At 53.7% G+C, this 16,543-nt stretch overlaps 1 protein-coding gene across 1 annotated transcript in view; it reads right to left on the bottom strand.

Annotated features, from left to right (window-relative positions):
- tmem63c (transmembrane protein 63C) overlaps positions 1 to 16,543 on the bottom strand; it is a 346,423-nt gene that overhangs the window by 65,180 nt on the left and 264,700 nt on the right. Inside the window, exon 14 of the mRNA XM_086004159.1 lies at positions 4,039 to 4,192. Coding sequence (XP_085860285.1) covers positions 4,039 to 4,192 — 154 coding nt within the window. The remainder of the gene's footprint in view (positions 1 to 4,038; positions 4,193 to 16,543) is intronic.

Here is a 16,543-nt window from a genome sequence, read left to right on the forward strand (position 1 = left end):
ATCGCCTGCCCCATCGCCCCATCACCCGCCCCATTGCCCCATCGCCTGCCCCACGCCCCATCACCCGCCCCATTGCCCCATCGCCTGCCCCATCGCCCGCCCCACGCCCCATCGCCCGCCCCACGCCCCATCACCCGCCCCACGCCCCATCACCCGCCCCATTGCCCCATCGCCTGCCCCATCGCCCACCCCATTGCCCCATCGCCCACCCCATTGCCCCATCACCCGCCCCATCGCCCCATCACCCGCCCCATTGCCCCATCGCCTGCCCCACGCCCCATCACCCGCCCCATTGCCCCATCGCCTGCCCCACGCCCCATCACCCGCCCCATCGTGTGACACATCAGCCACCCCTGCGCCCCATGCCTGAATTACCCCCAAATTCAATCATGAATGAGCCGTAGCAGCAGAAACCCAGCCAACCTCCAAACCTCGAGTAAAGTAGAGTGCTGGGAGCTGGGGTACAGTGTGGGGAGAGCTGGTTCCCTCCGGGATACAGTCAGGGGAAAGCGGGCCGGACACACTCTGTTGCAGACACATCAGCCTCAGGGCCTTGGTTTAACATCTCATCCAATGTTGGCACCTCTGACTGTGCAGCACTGAAGCATCAGCCTGGATTATGTGCTCATGTCTCTGGAGTCAGACTTGAACCCACGATCCTCGTACTCAGAGGCGAGAGCGACACGCAATGACTTTTGCAAGGCCCATTGTGGTGATGAGAGAGAAGGTGGAGATAATTAGGAGCTAGTTTCTGAGTGGGCGGCTAGGTGTTGGGCAATGGGCGGGCAAGCGGCAGGTGTTGGGCAGGCGGCCGGGCGTTGAGCGGGCAATCGGCAGATGTTGGGTGGGCAATCGACAAGTGTTGGGCGGGCAGCTGGATGTTGGGCAGGTGGTCGGGTGTTGGGCAATCGGTGGGCGTTGGGCGGGCGGCCGGCCGGACGTTGGGCAATCAGCGGGCGTTGGGCAATCGGCGGGCGTTGGGCGGGCGGCCGGACGTTGGACAATCGGCGGGTGTTGGGCAATCGGCAGGCGCTGGCTGGGCGGCCAGACGTTGGACAATTGCTGGGTGTTGGGCAATCAGCGGGCGTTGGGCAATCGCCAGGCATTGGGAGGGCGGCCGGACGTTGGACAATCGGCGGGCATTGGGCAATCGGCGGGCATTGGGGAATCGGCGGGCGCTGGGAGGGCAGCCGGACGTTGGGCAATCGCCGGGTGTTGGGCGGACAATCGCCGGGTGTTGGGCGGGCGGCCGGACGTTGGACAATCGCCAGGTGTTGGGCGGGCGGCCGGACATTGGACAATCGCCGGGTGTTGGGCGGACAATTGCCGGGTGTTGGGCGGGCGGCTGGACGTTGGACAATCGCCGGATGTTGGGCGGACAATTGCCGGGTGTTGGGCGGGCGGCTGGACGTTGGACAATCGCCAGGTGTTGGGCGGGCGGCCGGACATTGGACAATCGCCGGATGTTGGGCGGACAATTGCCGGGTGTTGGGAGGGCGGCCGGACGTTGGACAATCAGCGGGTGTTGGGAGGGCGGCCGGACGTTGGACAATTGGCGGGCGTTGGGCAATTGGCGGGCATTGGGCAATCGGCGGACGTTGGACAATCGGTGGGCATTGGGAGGGCAGCCGGACGTTGGGCAATCGCCAGGTGTTGGGCGGGCGGCCGGACATTGGACAATCGCCGGATGTTGGGCGGACAATTGCCGGGTGTTGGGAGGGCGGCCGGACGTTGGACAATCAGCGGGTGTTGGGAGGGCGGCCGGACGTTGGACAATTGGCGGGCGTTGGGCAATTGGCGGGCATTGGGCAATCGGCGGACGTTGGACAATCGGTGGGCATTGGGAGGGCAGCCGGACGTTGGGCAATCGCCGGGTGTTGGGCGGACAATCGCCGGGTGTTGGGAGGGCGGCCGGACATTGGACAATCGGCGGGCGTTGGGCAATCGGCGGACGTTGGACAATCGGCGGGCATTGGGAGGGCAGCCGGACATTGGGCAATCGCCGGGTGTTGGGCGGGCGGCCGGACGTTGGACAATCGCCGGGTGTTGGGCGGGCGACCGGACGTTGGGCAATCGCCGGGTGTTGGGCAGGCGACCAGACATTGGGCAATCGCCGGGCGTTGGGCGGACAATCGCTGGGTGTTGGGCGGGCAGCCGGACGTTGGACAATTGCCGGGTGTTGGGCGGACAATCGCCGGGCGTTGGGCGGACAATCGCCGGGCGTTGGGCGGACAATCGCCGGGCGTTGGGCGGACAATCGCCGGGCGTTGGGCGGACAATCGCCGGGCGTTGGGCGGACAATCGCCGGGTGTTGGGCGGGCGGCCGGACGTTGGACAATCGCCAGGTGTTGGGCGGGCGGCTGGACATTGGACAATCGCCGGGTGTTGGGCGGACAATTGCCGGGTGTTGGGCGGGCGGCTGGACGTTGGACAATCGCCGGATGTTGGGCGGACAATTGCCGGGTGTTGGGCGGGCGGCTGGACGTTGGACAATCGCCAGGTGTTGGGCGGGCGGCCGGACATTGGACAATCGCCGGATGTTGGGCAGACAATTGCCGGGTGTTGGGCGGGCGGCTGGACGTTGGACAATTGCCAGGTGTTGGGCGGGCGGCCGGACATTGGACAATCGCCGGATGTTGGGCGGACAATTGCCGGGTGTTGGGAGGGCGGCCGGACGTTGGACAATCAGCGGGTGTTGGGAGGGCGGCCGGACGTTGGACAATTGGCGGGCGTTGGGCAACTGGCGGGCATTGGGCAATCGGCGGACGTTGGACAATCGTTGGGCATTGGGAGGGCAGCCGGATGTTGGGCAATCGCCGGGTGTTGGGCGGACAATCGCCGGGTGTTGGGAGGGCGGCCGGACATTGGACAATCGGCGGGCGTTGGGCAATCGGCGGACGTTGGACAATCGGCGGGCATTGGGAGGGCAGCCGGACATTGGGCAATCGCCGGGTGTTGGGCGGGCGACCGGACGTTGGGCAATCGCCGGGTGTTGGGCAGGCGACCAGACATTGGGCAATCGCCGGGCGTTGGGCGGACAATCGCTGGGTGTTGGGCGGGCAGCCGGACGTTGGACAATTGCCGGGTGTTGGGCGGACAATCGCCGGGCATTGGGCGGACAATCGCCGGGCATTGGGCGGACAATCGCCGGGCGTTGGGCGGACAATCGCCGGGCGTTGGGCGGACAATTGCCGGGTGTTGGGCGGGCGGCCAGAAGTTGGACAATTGCCGGGTGTTGGGAGGGTGGCTGGACATTGGACAATCGCCGGGTGTTGGGCGGACAATCGCCGGGTGTTGGGCGGACAATCGCCAGGTGTTGTGCGAGCGGGCGGCCGGGCGTTGGGCAATTGGCGGGTGTTGGGCGGGCGGCCGGACGTTGGACAATTGGTGGGTGTTGGGCGGACAATCACCGGGCGTTGGGCGGACAATCGCCGGGCGTTGGGCGGACAATCGCCGGGCGTTGGGCAGGCAATCGCCGGGTGTTGGGCAGGCAATCGCCGGGTGTTGGGCGGGCAGCCGGACGTTGGACAATCGCCAGGTGTTGGGAGGGCGGCCGGACAATGGACAATCGCCGGGTATTGGGCGGACAATCGGCAGGTGTTGTGCGAGTGGGCGGGCGGCCGGGCGTTGGGCAATTGCCGGGTGTTGGGCGGGCGGCCGGACGTTGGACAATCGGCGGGCGTTGGGCGGACAATCGCCGGGCGTTGGGCGGACAATCGCCGGGCGTTGGGCGGACAATCGCCGGGCGTTGGGCGGACAATCGCCGGGCGTTGGGCGGACAATCGCCGGGCGTTGGGCGGACAATCGCCGGGTGTTGGGCGGGCAACCGGACGTTGGACAATCGCCAGGTGTTGGGAGGGCGGCCGGACAATGGACAATCGCCGGGTATTGGGCGGACAATCGCCAGGTGTTGTGCGAGCGGGCGGGCGGGCCGGGCATTGGGCAATCGGCGGGCGTTGGGCAATCGGCGGGCATTGGGCGGGCAGCCGGACGTTGGGCAGGGCACAGTTACCAGGCAGCAGCAATCTCTTCACCTACCTTGAGGCTCTCAACAGGATTAGTGACATTGAACTTGTCCATGGTGTTCACGATGATGGCAGGGGTGGTGAGGAAGAAGAGGAGCAGGAAGAGCAAGATGTTGAGAAGTGTGCAGCGGATCCACCAAGTACTGCCCTGCACTGACAGATTCTCCCTAACACAGCAAGACAAGACACACTTACAGAATGAATGCAACATGTACAACAGCAGCAGCAACAACTCCCACCCTGGGGTGAAGCGCGAGCTGGCACTGAAAGCCAACGAGCAAGAGAGACGACAGACCCTATTGTGTTCAGTCTGTGGTATATTTAATGCTGGCACTGTACTCTCTAACCCTGGATTCTATTATCAGGACCTACTCCATCACAAGCTATCTCCAACCTGCTCTTTCACTGATACATTTACATCAAAGCCGCAAGTTCTTACAATTCCGTCTTTTGGGATGAGACATTGGGCCGAGGCCCCATCTGCTCTCTCAGGTGGACGTGGGAGATCCCATGGCACTATTTGAAGAAGAGCAGGGGAGTTATCCCTGGTGTCCTAGCCAATACTTATCCCTCATCCAACATCATCCAATGCTGTGGCATCTTTTGTGCCCTCCTGAGACAGCAGGTGGGGGTCTCGGTTTTATGTCTCATCCGAAAGACGGCACCTCTGACAGTGCAGCACTGGGAGTGTCAGCCTGGATTATTGTGCTCAAGTCCAGGAGCGGGAGTGGGCCATTCGGCCCCTTGAGGCAGTTCCGCCATTGAGTTGGATCATGGCTGGATCTGTACATCAACTCCCATCTAAGGATTTAAGGGGAGGCTAGATAAGCACATGAGGGAGAAGGGAATTGAGGGTTATGCTGATAGAGTTAGATGAGGAAGGACGGGAGGAGGCTCGAGTGGAGCATAAACACCAGCAGGGACTGGTTGGGCCGAATCGTCTGTTTCTGTGCCGTATATTCTATGTAATTCTATGACACACAGAAACCTCTGGAACAGATGCCAACGAGGGAGACCATCAAATTGATATAAATTCAGAAGACTTTTGATAAGGTTCCACATGAAAGGCTCCCAATAAAGCTGAAGATTGCAGGAATCCAGAGTGACATATGGGACTCCACCATGTTGTCAATGACTTGGATCTGCTTGGAGACCGGTTACCAGTGCTATCCTTCAGGGACCTTTGCTATTTACTATTTTCATTAACCACCGAGATGTAGGTGTTGGGGAAATGATTTGCAAGTTTGTGTACGACAGCAAGATATGCACGAGAGGTGGGACTGTAGAGGCTCTCAACTACTGCAAGCAGGTCTCGGGTGTTGGGGAATTGGCCCATGTTTGGCAAATGATGTTTAATTTAGAAAAGTGTAGTGTTATACACGTGGGTCTAATGCTAAATGTACATACACTCTAGAGGGAACTCGGGTTGCCAACTCTGGTTAGAGGCATTCCAGGAGGTTTCAGCCCATGACCTCCAGCCCAAAAAGCCTTTTCCCATCTCCAATATTTTTATCTATATTGTCTGTTTGTCCGTCTGTCTGTCTGTCTGTCTGTCCGGCTATACAATCAAAAGTTATAGAGCGTACCTACACATATGTTATATCAAAAGAAAGCTTATCATTAGGGGAGTCTAATAGGTGTATTTACTTTTTGGTCAGACAAAAATTGTTCGGACAGTGTACAAAAAAAGGTTCAAAAAATGGCAAAATTCCGCTCATTAGCGTTGAGTGACGTGATGGTTGACCAATCGTACAGGGGATTAACCTGATGGTTGATCAATCGGTGCGTCACGGGGGGCATTTCATTGCGTGTGTGGGCTGGGCCTAATCCTTCTGAGCTGAGGTGAGTTGCTGCCATCTTGATTCCTAACTATTGATTTATTTTTCCCACTTTCTGTGTGTTTATTTTGAAATATAGATTTCCAGCAAAAAAAAAAGTTGGTTTTAAAAGAAAAAAAAAATCCTTTTGCAAAGGGGACTCGGGCTTTCCCCGCCTCGGCGGTGGATGAGCTGCCTGCAGGCCTCAGGCCTCGAAGCCTCGGCCTCTCCTCGCCAGCCACACCCGAGCTAGGCACTGCCTGTCCCGCTGGGCCCGCCCCACAATCGCTGCCATCTTTGTAAAGGCTGGCGGGGCAGGACAGCGCCGAGCGTAGCCATCACCGCCATCTTGGTAAAGGCTGGCGGGGCGGGAGACAGCGCGCGCGTGAACGTCGGCGGCGGGCCAGAGCGCGACCTGAGCTAAGGTGAGTCTGGCCGGGCCTCACGCGCTAGGCTACGCACCGGCCAGCCCTGAGGCGCTGATCCGCACACGGGGTCTTCGGGTCACCGTGTCCGCGCTCTGAGGAAAGGGAGAGAGGAAATCAGGGAGAGACAGGGGCAGGGAGAGGAGAGGGGGAGGGGAGGGAGAGGAGGGGGGGGAGAGTAGGGGGGAGGGAGGGGAGAGGAGAGGGGGAGGGGAGGGGGAGGGAGGGGGAGGGAGAGAGGGAGAGGGGAGGAAGACAGGGAGGGGGAGGAGGGAGGGAGAGAGAGTAAAGCAGGGGGAGGGGGAGGGAGAGGAGAGGGGGATGGAGGGAGAGGAGGGGGAGGGAGGGGGAGGAGAGGGAGAGGAGAGAGGGAGGGAGAGGAGAGGGGAGGGGAGGGTGAGGAGAGGGGCAGGGAGGGAGAGGAGAGGGGAGGGAGGAGAGGAGAGAGTAAAGCAGGAGAGACGGGGAGGGAGAGAGAGAGGGTGAGGGAGGGAAAGAGTGAGGGGGTGGGAGAGGGAGGGAGAGCTCGCCTTCTTCCCTCCTTCCTTCCTTCGCAGGGGTCCATCGGGCCAGGCCTGAGGCATTCCTTCCCCCCTCTCTCTCCAGGCTAATCCCGAACTAAATCCAGCAGTCTCTCGCTCTCTTCTCCCCCAGTCTCTCTCTTCTCCCCCCAGTCTCTCTCTTCTCCCCCCAGTCTCTCTCGCTCTCTCTCTTCCCCGTCTCTCTCTTCCCGCCCCGTCTCTCTCTTCCCCCCCGTCTCTCTTCTCCCCCATCTCTCTCTTCTCCCCCCGTCTCTCTCTCTCTCTCTCTTCCCCCCAGTCTCTCTCTCTTTCTCTCTCTTTCCCCCAGTCACTCTCTCCCCCCCAGTATCTCTCTTCTCTCCCCCCAGTCTCTCTCTCTCTCTTTCCAACAACAACATGCCCTCAAAAAACCCTCGGGCACCGCCGGGCACTCCAGCTAGTAGCTAATAAACAAAAGTGTTCATAGAAGATAAAGAACAATTTCTTTAACGCCCTGAGATTTTCTTCTCCCAGGTTGCTGGCAGCAGGGTCCAGAAGATTAATTTTTCATACCTGGAGACTCCAGGACAATCCTGGAGAGTTGGCAACCCCAGAGGGAACAGAATTGAAGTCAGTGGTGAGAGAGAGAGAGAAAAGTTCATGAGCATTGCTGTGAAGCAATAGCTAAAGGGAATAGGGTGTATTTATGGGACACACATCACTATAGACAAGGCAGACCTATTCTGTCCTTGTACAAGACCTTGGTTAGAATACGGTGTCCAGTTTTGGTCTCCTAACATGGTGGGTGATATTCAGGCTTTGGAAAGGGTGCAGAGGAGGGACACAAGGTTAATTCCAAGTTTAAAGCATCTTAGTTACCAAGATAGGCTCAAAGAGCTGCAACACTAGACTTGAGAAGTGTAGGCCTTAGGGGTGAATTGATTGAGGTTTATAAGATGATGAAGGGAATAGATTGTGTTTGTGTAGACAGTTTGGGGGAGAAATTGGGTATAGCCCCGTTAGGGGCGCTAGTTCTGGCGAAGCGCCAAAGCCTAGCGCCAGTCGCGATTTAGCGCCACCTGGCGCGATATTGGGTCGTTGCGCCCCTGAGGGTGATTGCGGCACTAAATCAGGCGCTGCACGAGGCTCTTAAGGCGCTAACCCGGCGGCGCAACCCAATTTCGCCACGGCGGGGCGCAGCGACGGTGCTGTCATAATCACTTTCCCTGAGACACACTGGCGCCGGACAGCTCTTAAAGGGGCAGGGTCAATTGGCATCACCAGACACACTCACTGCCTTGTAGGCCTTCAAAGCGGTGGGAGCCTACCTGTGGCGCACCAGCCTAGCAAGACATGGAAAGGGTGAGGCAGAGGGCGGAACGCCTCACTGATGGGGCATTGGATGCTTTGGTTGGCGCAGTGGAATCAAGGCCAAGGAAGATGGTCGGAATGTGATTTATGTTTTGGACAGTCTCCCGGGTGTGAGAGGCAGTTATGTGTCAGGTGTATTAGTTTTGCTTTCTGTTGCCATAGCTTTCTCATGTTTGAAGGAATCACATTTTGTGTAATGAAACACTTTCTTCATTTACAATGGCCATGCCTGCTATTTACATGCATCTTGCCCTTCACAGGCTTGGGGGTATCAGACCGGTTCCATTCCTGTTCTTGGAATGGCAGCAAGCATTCCGTGAGAGGGGCCTAGAAGCTACTTCTGATCAGCCTCTGACGCGCAGCCTGAGAAGAGCCGCTCGCATAGAAGTTCAGGCCAGCAGGCATCTTCTCAGCCACTGACAGAGATGTCCTGCACCTTATCTGAGGCTGCAGATCTGGCTGAAGCAGCTGGCACAGCTCAGTCACCACCTCCTTTCTAAATCGCAGCCTTCTGACACACTGCTCCTCCGACATGTTCATGTAGGAAAACTGCTGTCGGAAAACCCTGCCAGCGTAAGGTCTGCTGTGGCGACGTCTGTTGGCCCTCCTCCGTCTGGTCATGCCTGCCCCCCTCTCCCAGCGTCTCAGTGCCCTTTCCAGATGATTCAGCAGCAGGACGTTCCCCTCCAATGCAGCCCCCATAATAAGTGCCCACAGGAAGGTTCCCCGTTGTTAAGGCTCACCAACAGCAAGGTGATGGTCAAAAGGCTGAAGATCGTCTGCCTGCGCTGGCTCAGTGGTCAAATGGCTCTCAGTGTGCAGCTCAGCAACTCTTTGTAGCTCTCGAGGAAGTTGTGCTCCAGAAATGGCTGCTGTTTTTAAACCACACCAGTCCCCTTTAAATAACGCCCCCCCAGGCCGAGAGCGATTGGGTAAGGTTTCCTGCAAGCTGTCACTAATAGCGCCAGGCGCTACGGAGGGGGGCGACATTGAATTTCCGGTCCGGGGCGCCCAAAAGGTGTTGCACACTGAAATGACGTCATAATCTGCCTGCGCCCATAAGCGGGCACTACGAGTTTGCGCCGGCGCTAAATGCATGGTCAATATGGGGCGAGGCGCTAAGCACCCTGCGCCCGCCCGGAAATTGGCTAGCGCCTCACTTCTCAGCCTCTTTAGGCGTTAATCGGTGGCGCTAACAACCGAATTTCTCCACCTTTGTTTCAACTAAATAGGTTAGGGAGGACCAACAACAACAACTTGTATTTATATAGCACCTTTTACGTAGTAAAATGTCCCAAGGCGCTTCACAGGAGTATTATAAGACAAAAAACTATTTGACACCGAGCCACATAAGGAGAAATTAGGGCAGAAGACCAAAAGCTTAGTCAAAGAAGTAGGTTTTAAGGAGCGTCTTAAAGGAGGAAAGAGAGGTAGAGAGATGGAGAGGTTTAGGGAGGGAATTCCAGAGCTTGGGGCCAAGGCAGCTGAAGGCACGGCTGCCAATGGTGGAGCGATTATAATCAGGGATGCTCAAGAGGGCAGAATTAGAGGAGCGCAGATATCTCGGGGGTTGTAGGGCTGAGGAAATTACAGAGATAGGGAGGGGCGAAACCATGGAGGGATTTGAAAACAAGGATGAGAATTTTAAAATCGAGACTTTACTTAACTGGGAGCCAATGTAGGTCAGCGAGCACAGGGGTGATAGGTGAACGGGACTTGGTGCAAGTTAGGACACGGGCAGCCAAGTTTCGGATGATCTCAAGTTTACCTATGGTAGAATGTGGGAGGCCAGCCAGGAGTGCGTTGGAATAGTCGAGTCTAGAGGTAACAAAGGCATGGATGAGGGTTTCAGCAGCGGATGAGCTGAGGCGGGGCGGAGACGAGTGATGTTACGGAGGTGGAAATAGGCGGTCTTGGTTATGCCACGGATATGTGGTCAGAAGCTCATTTCAGGGTCAAATCTGACACCAAGGTTGCGAGTAGTGTGGTTCAGCCTCAGACAGATGTTAGGGAGAGGGATTGAGTCGGTAACTAGGGAACAGAGTTTGTGGCAGGGACCGAAGACAATGGCTTCAGTCTTCCCAATATTTAATGGGAGAAAATTTCTGCTCATCCAGTACTGGATGTCGGACAAGCAATCTGACAATTTAGAGACCGTGGTGGGGTCGAGAGAAATGGTAAGGTAGAGTTATCAGTGTACATGTGGAAACTGACGCTGTGTTTTCGGATGATGTCACCAAGGGGCAGCATGTAGATCATAGAATGATTACAGCATGGAAGGAGGCCATTTGGCCTGTTGAGCCTGTGCCGGCTCTCTGCAAGAGCACCTCAGCTAGTCCCACTCCCCCGCCCTTTCCCCGTAGCCCTGCAAATTTCTTTCCTTCAGTACTGATCAAAATCCCTTTTGAAAGCAGTGATTGAATCTTCCTCCACCACCCTTTCAGGCATTGCATTCCAGATCCTAACCACTCGCTGAGTAAATAAGTTTTTCCTTATGTCGCTTTTGGTTCTTCTGCCAATCACCTTAAATCTGTGTCCTCTGGTTCTCGACCCATCCGCCAATGGGAACAGTTTCTCTGTCTACTCTGTGTAGACCCCTCATGATTTTGAACACCTCTATCCAATCTCGTCTCAACCGTCTCTGCTCTAAGGAGAACAACCCCAGCTTCTCCAGTCTATCAACGTAACTGAAGTCCCTCATCCCTAGAATCATTCTCGTAAATATTTTCTGCACCCTCTCTAAGGCCTTCACATCCTTCCTAAAGTATGGTGCCCAGAATTGACACAATACTCCAGTTGAGGCCAAACCAGTATTTTATACAGGTTCATCATAATTTCCACGCTTTTGTACTACAATATATAGCTCTATTCATGAAGCCCAGTATCCTGTAAGCTTTTTTAAACAGTTTTCTCAACCTGCCCTGCCACCTTCAATGATTTGTGCACATATACCCCCCCCAGGTCTCTCTGTTCACGCACCCACTTTAGGATTGTACCCTTTAGTTTATATTGCCTCTCCTCATTCTTTCTACCAAAATGTATCACTTTGCACTTTTCTGCATTAAATTTCATCTGCCATGTGTCCGCCTATTCCACCAGCCTGTCTATGTCCTCTTGAAGTCTATCACTCTCCTCCTCACTGTTCACTATACTTCCAAGTTATGTGCCATCTGCAGATTTTGAAATTGTGCCCTGTACACCCAAGTCCAAGTCATTAATATTTATCAAGAAAAGCAGTGGTCCTAGTACCGACCCCTGGGGAACACCACTATATACCTTCCTCCAGTCCGAAAAACAACCGTTCACCACTACTCTCTGTTTCCTGTCACTTAGCCAATTTCATATCCATGCTGCCAGTCCCTTTTATTCCATGGGCTTCAACTTTGCTGGCAAGCCTATTATGTGGCACTTTATCAAACGCCTTTTGGAAGTCCATGTACACCACGTCAACCACATTGCCCTCATCAACCCTCTCTGTTACCTCATCAAAAAACTCAATCAAGTTAGTTAAACATGATTTTCCTTTAACACATCCATGCTGGCTTTCCTTAATTAATCCATACTTGTCCAAGTGACTGCTAATTTTGTCCCGGATTATCGTTTCTAAAAGCCTCCCCACTACCGAGGTTAAACTGACTGGCCTGTAGTTGCTGGGTTTATCCTTACACCCTTTTTTTAACAATGGTATAACATTTGCAATTCTCCAGTCCTCTGGCACCAGCCCCGTATCCAAGGAGGATTGGAAGATTATGACCAGTACCTCCGCAATTTCCACCTTTATTTTCCTCAGCATCCTAGAATGCATCCCATCCGGTCCTGGTGACTTACCTACTTTAAGTACCTCCTCTTTATCAATTTGTATCCCATCCAGTATCTCAACTACCTCCTCTTTCACTATGACTTTGGCAGCATCCTCTTCTTTGGTGAAGACAGATGCAAAGTACTCATTTAGCACCTCAGCCATGCCCTCTGCCTCCATGTGTAGGTCTCCATTTTGCCTACCCCTCCTCTTACTACCCGTTTACTATTTATATGCCTATAGAAGACTTTTGGATTCCCTTAATGTTAGCTACCAATCTATTCTCATACTCTCTCTTTGCCCCTCTTATTTCCTTTTTCACTTCCCCTCAGAACTTTCTATTTTCAGCCCGGTTCTCACTTGTATTCTCAACCTGACATCTGTCATACGCCACCACAGAAAATGCTGGAAACACTCAGCATCCATGGAGAGAAAAAACAGTGTTAATGTTTCAGGTCGATGACCCTTCGTCAGAACTGGTAATAATTAGAGATGTAACAGATTTTTAAGCAAGTGTAGGGGCAGGGAGAGGGGGGCGGGGCGGAAAGAACAAAAGGGAAGGTCTGTGATAGGGTGGAAGGCAGGAGAGATTAAAAGACAAAAGGGATGATGGTGCAAGGTGAAAATAGATGGTAATGGGACAAATTAAGAAATAAAAGATGACTCTAGATGAGGTATAAATGGCACTGGCAGAATCATCAACAGGTGCCATATGAGAGAATTAAAAAAAAATAGGGGCCAAGGTTGTGGTCTGAAATTGTTGAACTTGATGTTGAGTCCAAAAGGCTGTAAAAACATAAGAAATAGGAGCAGGAGTCGGCCATTTGGCCCCTCGAGCCTGCTCCGCCATTCAATAAGATCATGGCTGACCATCGACCTCAACTCCACTTTCCCGCCCGATCTCCATATCCCTTGATTCCCCATGAGTCCAAAAATCTATCGATCTCAGCCTTGAATATACTCAACGACTGAGCCTCCACAGCCCTCTGGGGCAGAGAATTCCAAAGATTCACAACCCTCTGAGTGAAGAAATCCTTCCTCATCTCAGTCTTAAATGGCCTACCCCGTACCCTGAGACTATGCCCCCTAGTACTAGACACTCCAGCCAGGGGAAACAACCTCTCAGCATCTACCCTGTCAATACCCTTCAGAATCTTGTATGTTTCAATGAGATCACCTCTCATTCTTCTAAACTCCAGAGAGTATCGGCCCATTCTACACAATCTCTCCTCATAGGACAGCCCTCTCATCCCAGGAATCAATCTAGTGAAGCTTCGTTGCACCGCCTCCAAGGCAAGTATATCCTTCCTTAGATAAGGAGACCAAAACTGTGCACAGTACTCCAGGTGTGGTCTCACCAAGACCCTGTACAATTGTAGCAAGACTTCCTTACTCTTACACTCCAACCCCCTTGCAATAAAGGCCAACATGCCATTTGCCTTCCTTATTGCTTGCTGTACCTGCATGCTAGCTTTCTGTGTTTCTTGCATGAAGACACCCAAATCTCTCTGAACACCAACATTTAAAGGTTTCTCACAATTAAAATAAGACAAGGCATAATATTCTGTTTTTCTATTCTTCCTACCAAAGTGAATAACCTCACATTTCCCCACATTATACTCCATCTGCCACCTTACTGCCCACTCACTCAGTCTATCTATATTCCTTTGCAGACTCTGTGTTCTCCTCACAGCTTACTGTCCCACCTAGCTTAGTATCATCAGCAAACTTGGATACATTACACTCGGTCCCTTCATCTAGGTCATTAATGTAGATTGTAAATAGCTGAGGCCCCAACACGGATCCTTGCGGCACCCCACTAGTTACAGCCTGCCAACCTGAAAAAGACCCGTTTATCCCTACTCTCTGTTTACTGTCCATTAACCAATCCTCCATCCATGCTACTATATTACCCTACTGAGCCCTAATCTTGTGTAATAACCTTTTATCGAATGCCTTTTGGAAATCCAAATATACTACATCCACTGGTTCCCCTTTATCCACCCTGCTAGTTACATCCTCAAAAAACTCTAATAAATTTGTCAAACATGATTTACCTTTCATAAACCCATGTTGACTCTGCCTAATCATGTTATGATTTTCTAAGTGCCCTGATATCACTTCCTTAACAATGGATTCCAACATTTTCCCTACTACTGATGTCAGGCTAACTGGCCTGTAGTTCCCTGTAAAGTGCCTAATCAAAAGATGAGGTGCTGTTCCTCGAGCTTACATTGAGCTTCGTTGGAACAGTGTAAGATGCCAAGGACAGAGAGATCAGAGTGGGAGTGGAGCAGAGAATTAAAGTGACAGGCGACCGGAAGCTCAGGGTCACCCTTACCGACTGAACGGAGGTATTCTGCAAAGCGGTCGCCCAATCTGCATTTGGTCTCCACAATGTAGAGGAGACCGCATTGTGAGCAGAGAATACAGTATACTAAATTGCAAGAAGTACAAGTAAATCACTGTTTCACCTGGAAGGACTATTTGGGGTCCTGGACAGTGGGAAGGGAGGAGGTAAAAGGGCAGGTGTTGCATCTCCTGCGCTTGCACGGGAAGGTGCCGTGGGAAGGGGAAGGAGTGTTGGGGTGATAGAGGAGTGGACCAGGGTGTTGCGGAGGGAGCGGTCCCTTCGTAATGCTGAAAAGGGAGGGGAGGGGAAGATGTGTTTGGTGGTGGGATCACGTTGGAGGTGGCAGAAATGGTGGAGGATGATCCATTGAATGTAGAGGCTGGTGGGGTGAAAGGTGAGGACAAGGGGAACCCTATCGTGGTTCTGGGAGGAAGGGGAAGGGGTGAGGGCAGAAGTGCAGGAAATGGAATGGACACGGTCAAGTGCCGTGTCAACCACAGTAGAGGGGAATCCTCGGTTGAGGAAAAAGGAAGATGTATCGGAAGCACTAGTATGGAAGGTGGCATCGTCAGAGCAGATGCAGCGGAGATGGAGAAACTGGGAGAATGGAATAGTCTTTACAGGAAGCGGGGTGGGAGGAAGTGTAGTCCAGGTAGCTATGGGTGTCAGTGGGCTTATAGTGAATGTTTGTCAATAGCCTATCCCAAAAATGGAGACAGAGAAGTCGAGGAAAGGAAGGGAAGAGTCGGAGATGGACCATGTGAAGGTGAGGGAAGGGTGAAAATTGGTCCTCACCTTTCATCCCACCAGCCTTCACATTCAACATATAGCTCCTTCCTGTCCCAGATCTGGTGCCAGTGTCCCATGAAAAGGAACCCCTCTTTCCCACACCAGCCCTTTAGCCACGTGTTAATTCTCCGGATCTGTCTCTATGCCAATTTGCACGTGGCTCGGGGCAATAATCCAGGGATCATTACCATCGAGGTCCTGCTTTTTAATTTAGAACCTATCTCCTGAAACTCTTTCAGCAGGACCTCCTCCCTGTTCCTACCTATGTCGTTTGTTCCAACATGGACCACGACAACTGGATTTACCCCCTCCCTTTCCAAGTTCCTCTCCAGCCGCCGTGAGATATCCCTTACCCTGGCACTGGGTAGGCAACACGCCCTTCGGGATTCTCGGTCTTGGCTGCAGAGGACGCTATCTATCCGCCTAATTATAGAGTCCCCTAACACTACCACATTTCTATTCTGCTTTCCCCCCCTTGGACAGCGTTCTTGGTCTGCAATGTGGATGTCCTCCCTGCAGTCTTTCTCCTTGTCCTCACAGGTAGCGCGTACTTCATACCTATTGGACAGGACCAGTGTCTGTGGGACCTCCTTCTCAACCTCTCCTAAATCCCCGCTACCCGGCTCCCGAGCAGTCACACCCTCCCCTTCCTGAAGCTGTGTCTTCCTCCGGGGTGTGACTGTATTCTGGATAAAACTGTCCAGATACTCCTCCCCCTCCTTTATGTGTCGGAGTGTCTCCAACTCGCACTCCAGCTCAATGACTCTGAGCCGGAGAGATTCGAGACGGAGACATCTCCTGCAGACGTGTTCGCTCAGGACAGTCTCGCTGTCCACAAACTCCCACATACTGCAGTCCAGACCCACAACCTGCCATGTCATATCTTAGACTAGCCTTATTTTGTTTATTTAACTAGTTAAAGTCTTTATTCAACGATTATTTATAGTAATATTAAATAGTTTAACTAGTTAAGCTATAAATTTAATACAGTTATAGTTTACCGCATCTAGTTTAAACTACTATCCTAGGTAAGAGAGAAAAAAAACCTTAATACTCACCAACCAATCACCTACCTGCTGTCCTGTGATGTCACTCTTCACTTTTTGGGGGAAATTGTCGATGGTCCTGCTGCTCCTGGCGTCTCCAATCAGATCGGTGCCGTTTCCCCCGCTGCTTTACGCTCCACTCCTGGCGTCTCCAATCAGATCGGTGCCGTTTCCCCCGCTGCTTTACGCTCCACTCCTGGCGTCTCCAATCAGATCGGTGCCGTTTCCCCCGCTGCTTTACGCTCCACTCCTGGCGTCTCCAATCAGATCGGTGCCGTTTCCCCCGCTGCTTTACGCTCCACTCCTGGCGTCTCCAATCAGATCGGTGCCGTTTCCCCCGCTGCTTTACGCTCCACTCCTGGCGTCTCCAATCAGATCGGTGCCGTTTCCCCCGCTGCTTTACGCTCCACTCCTGGCG

This window comes from Somniosus microcephalus, chromosome 12 (genome assembly GCF_052327205.1).
Source record: "Somniosus microcephalus isolate GS21.2 chromosome 12, FLI_Smic_1.0, whole genome shotgun sequence".
Lineage (NCBI taxonomy): Eukaryota > Metazoa > Chordata > Chondrichthyes > Squaliformes > Somniosidae > Somniosus > Somniosus microcephalus.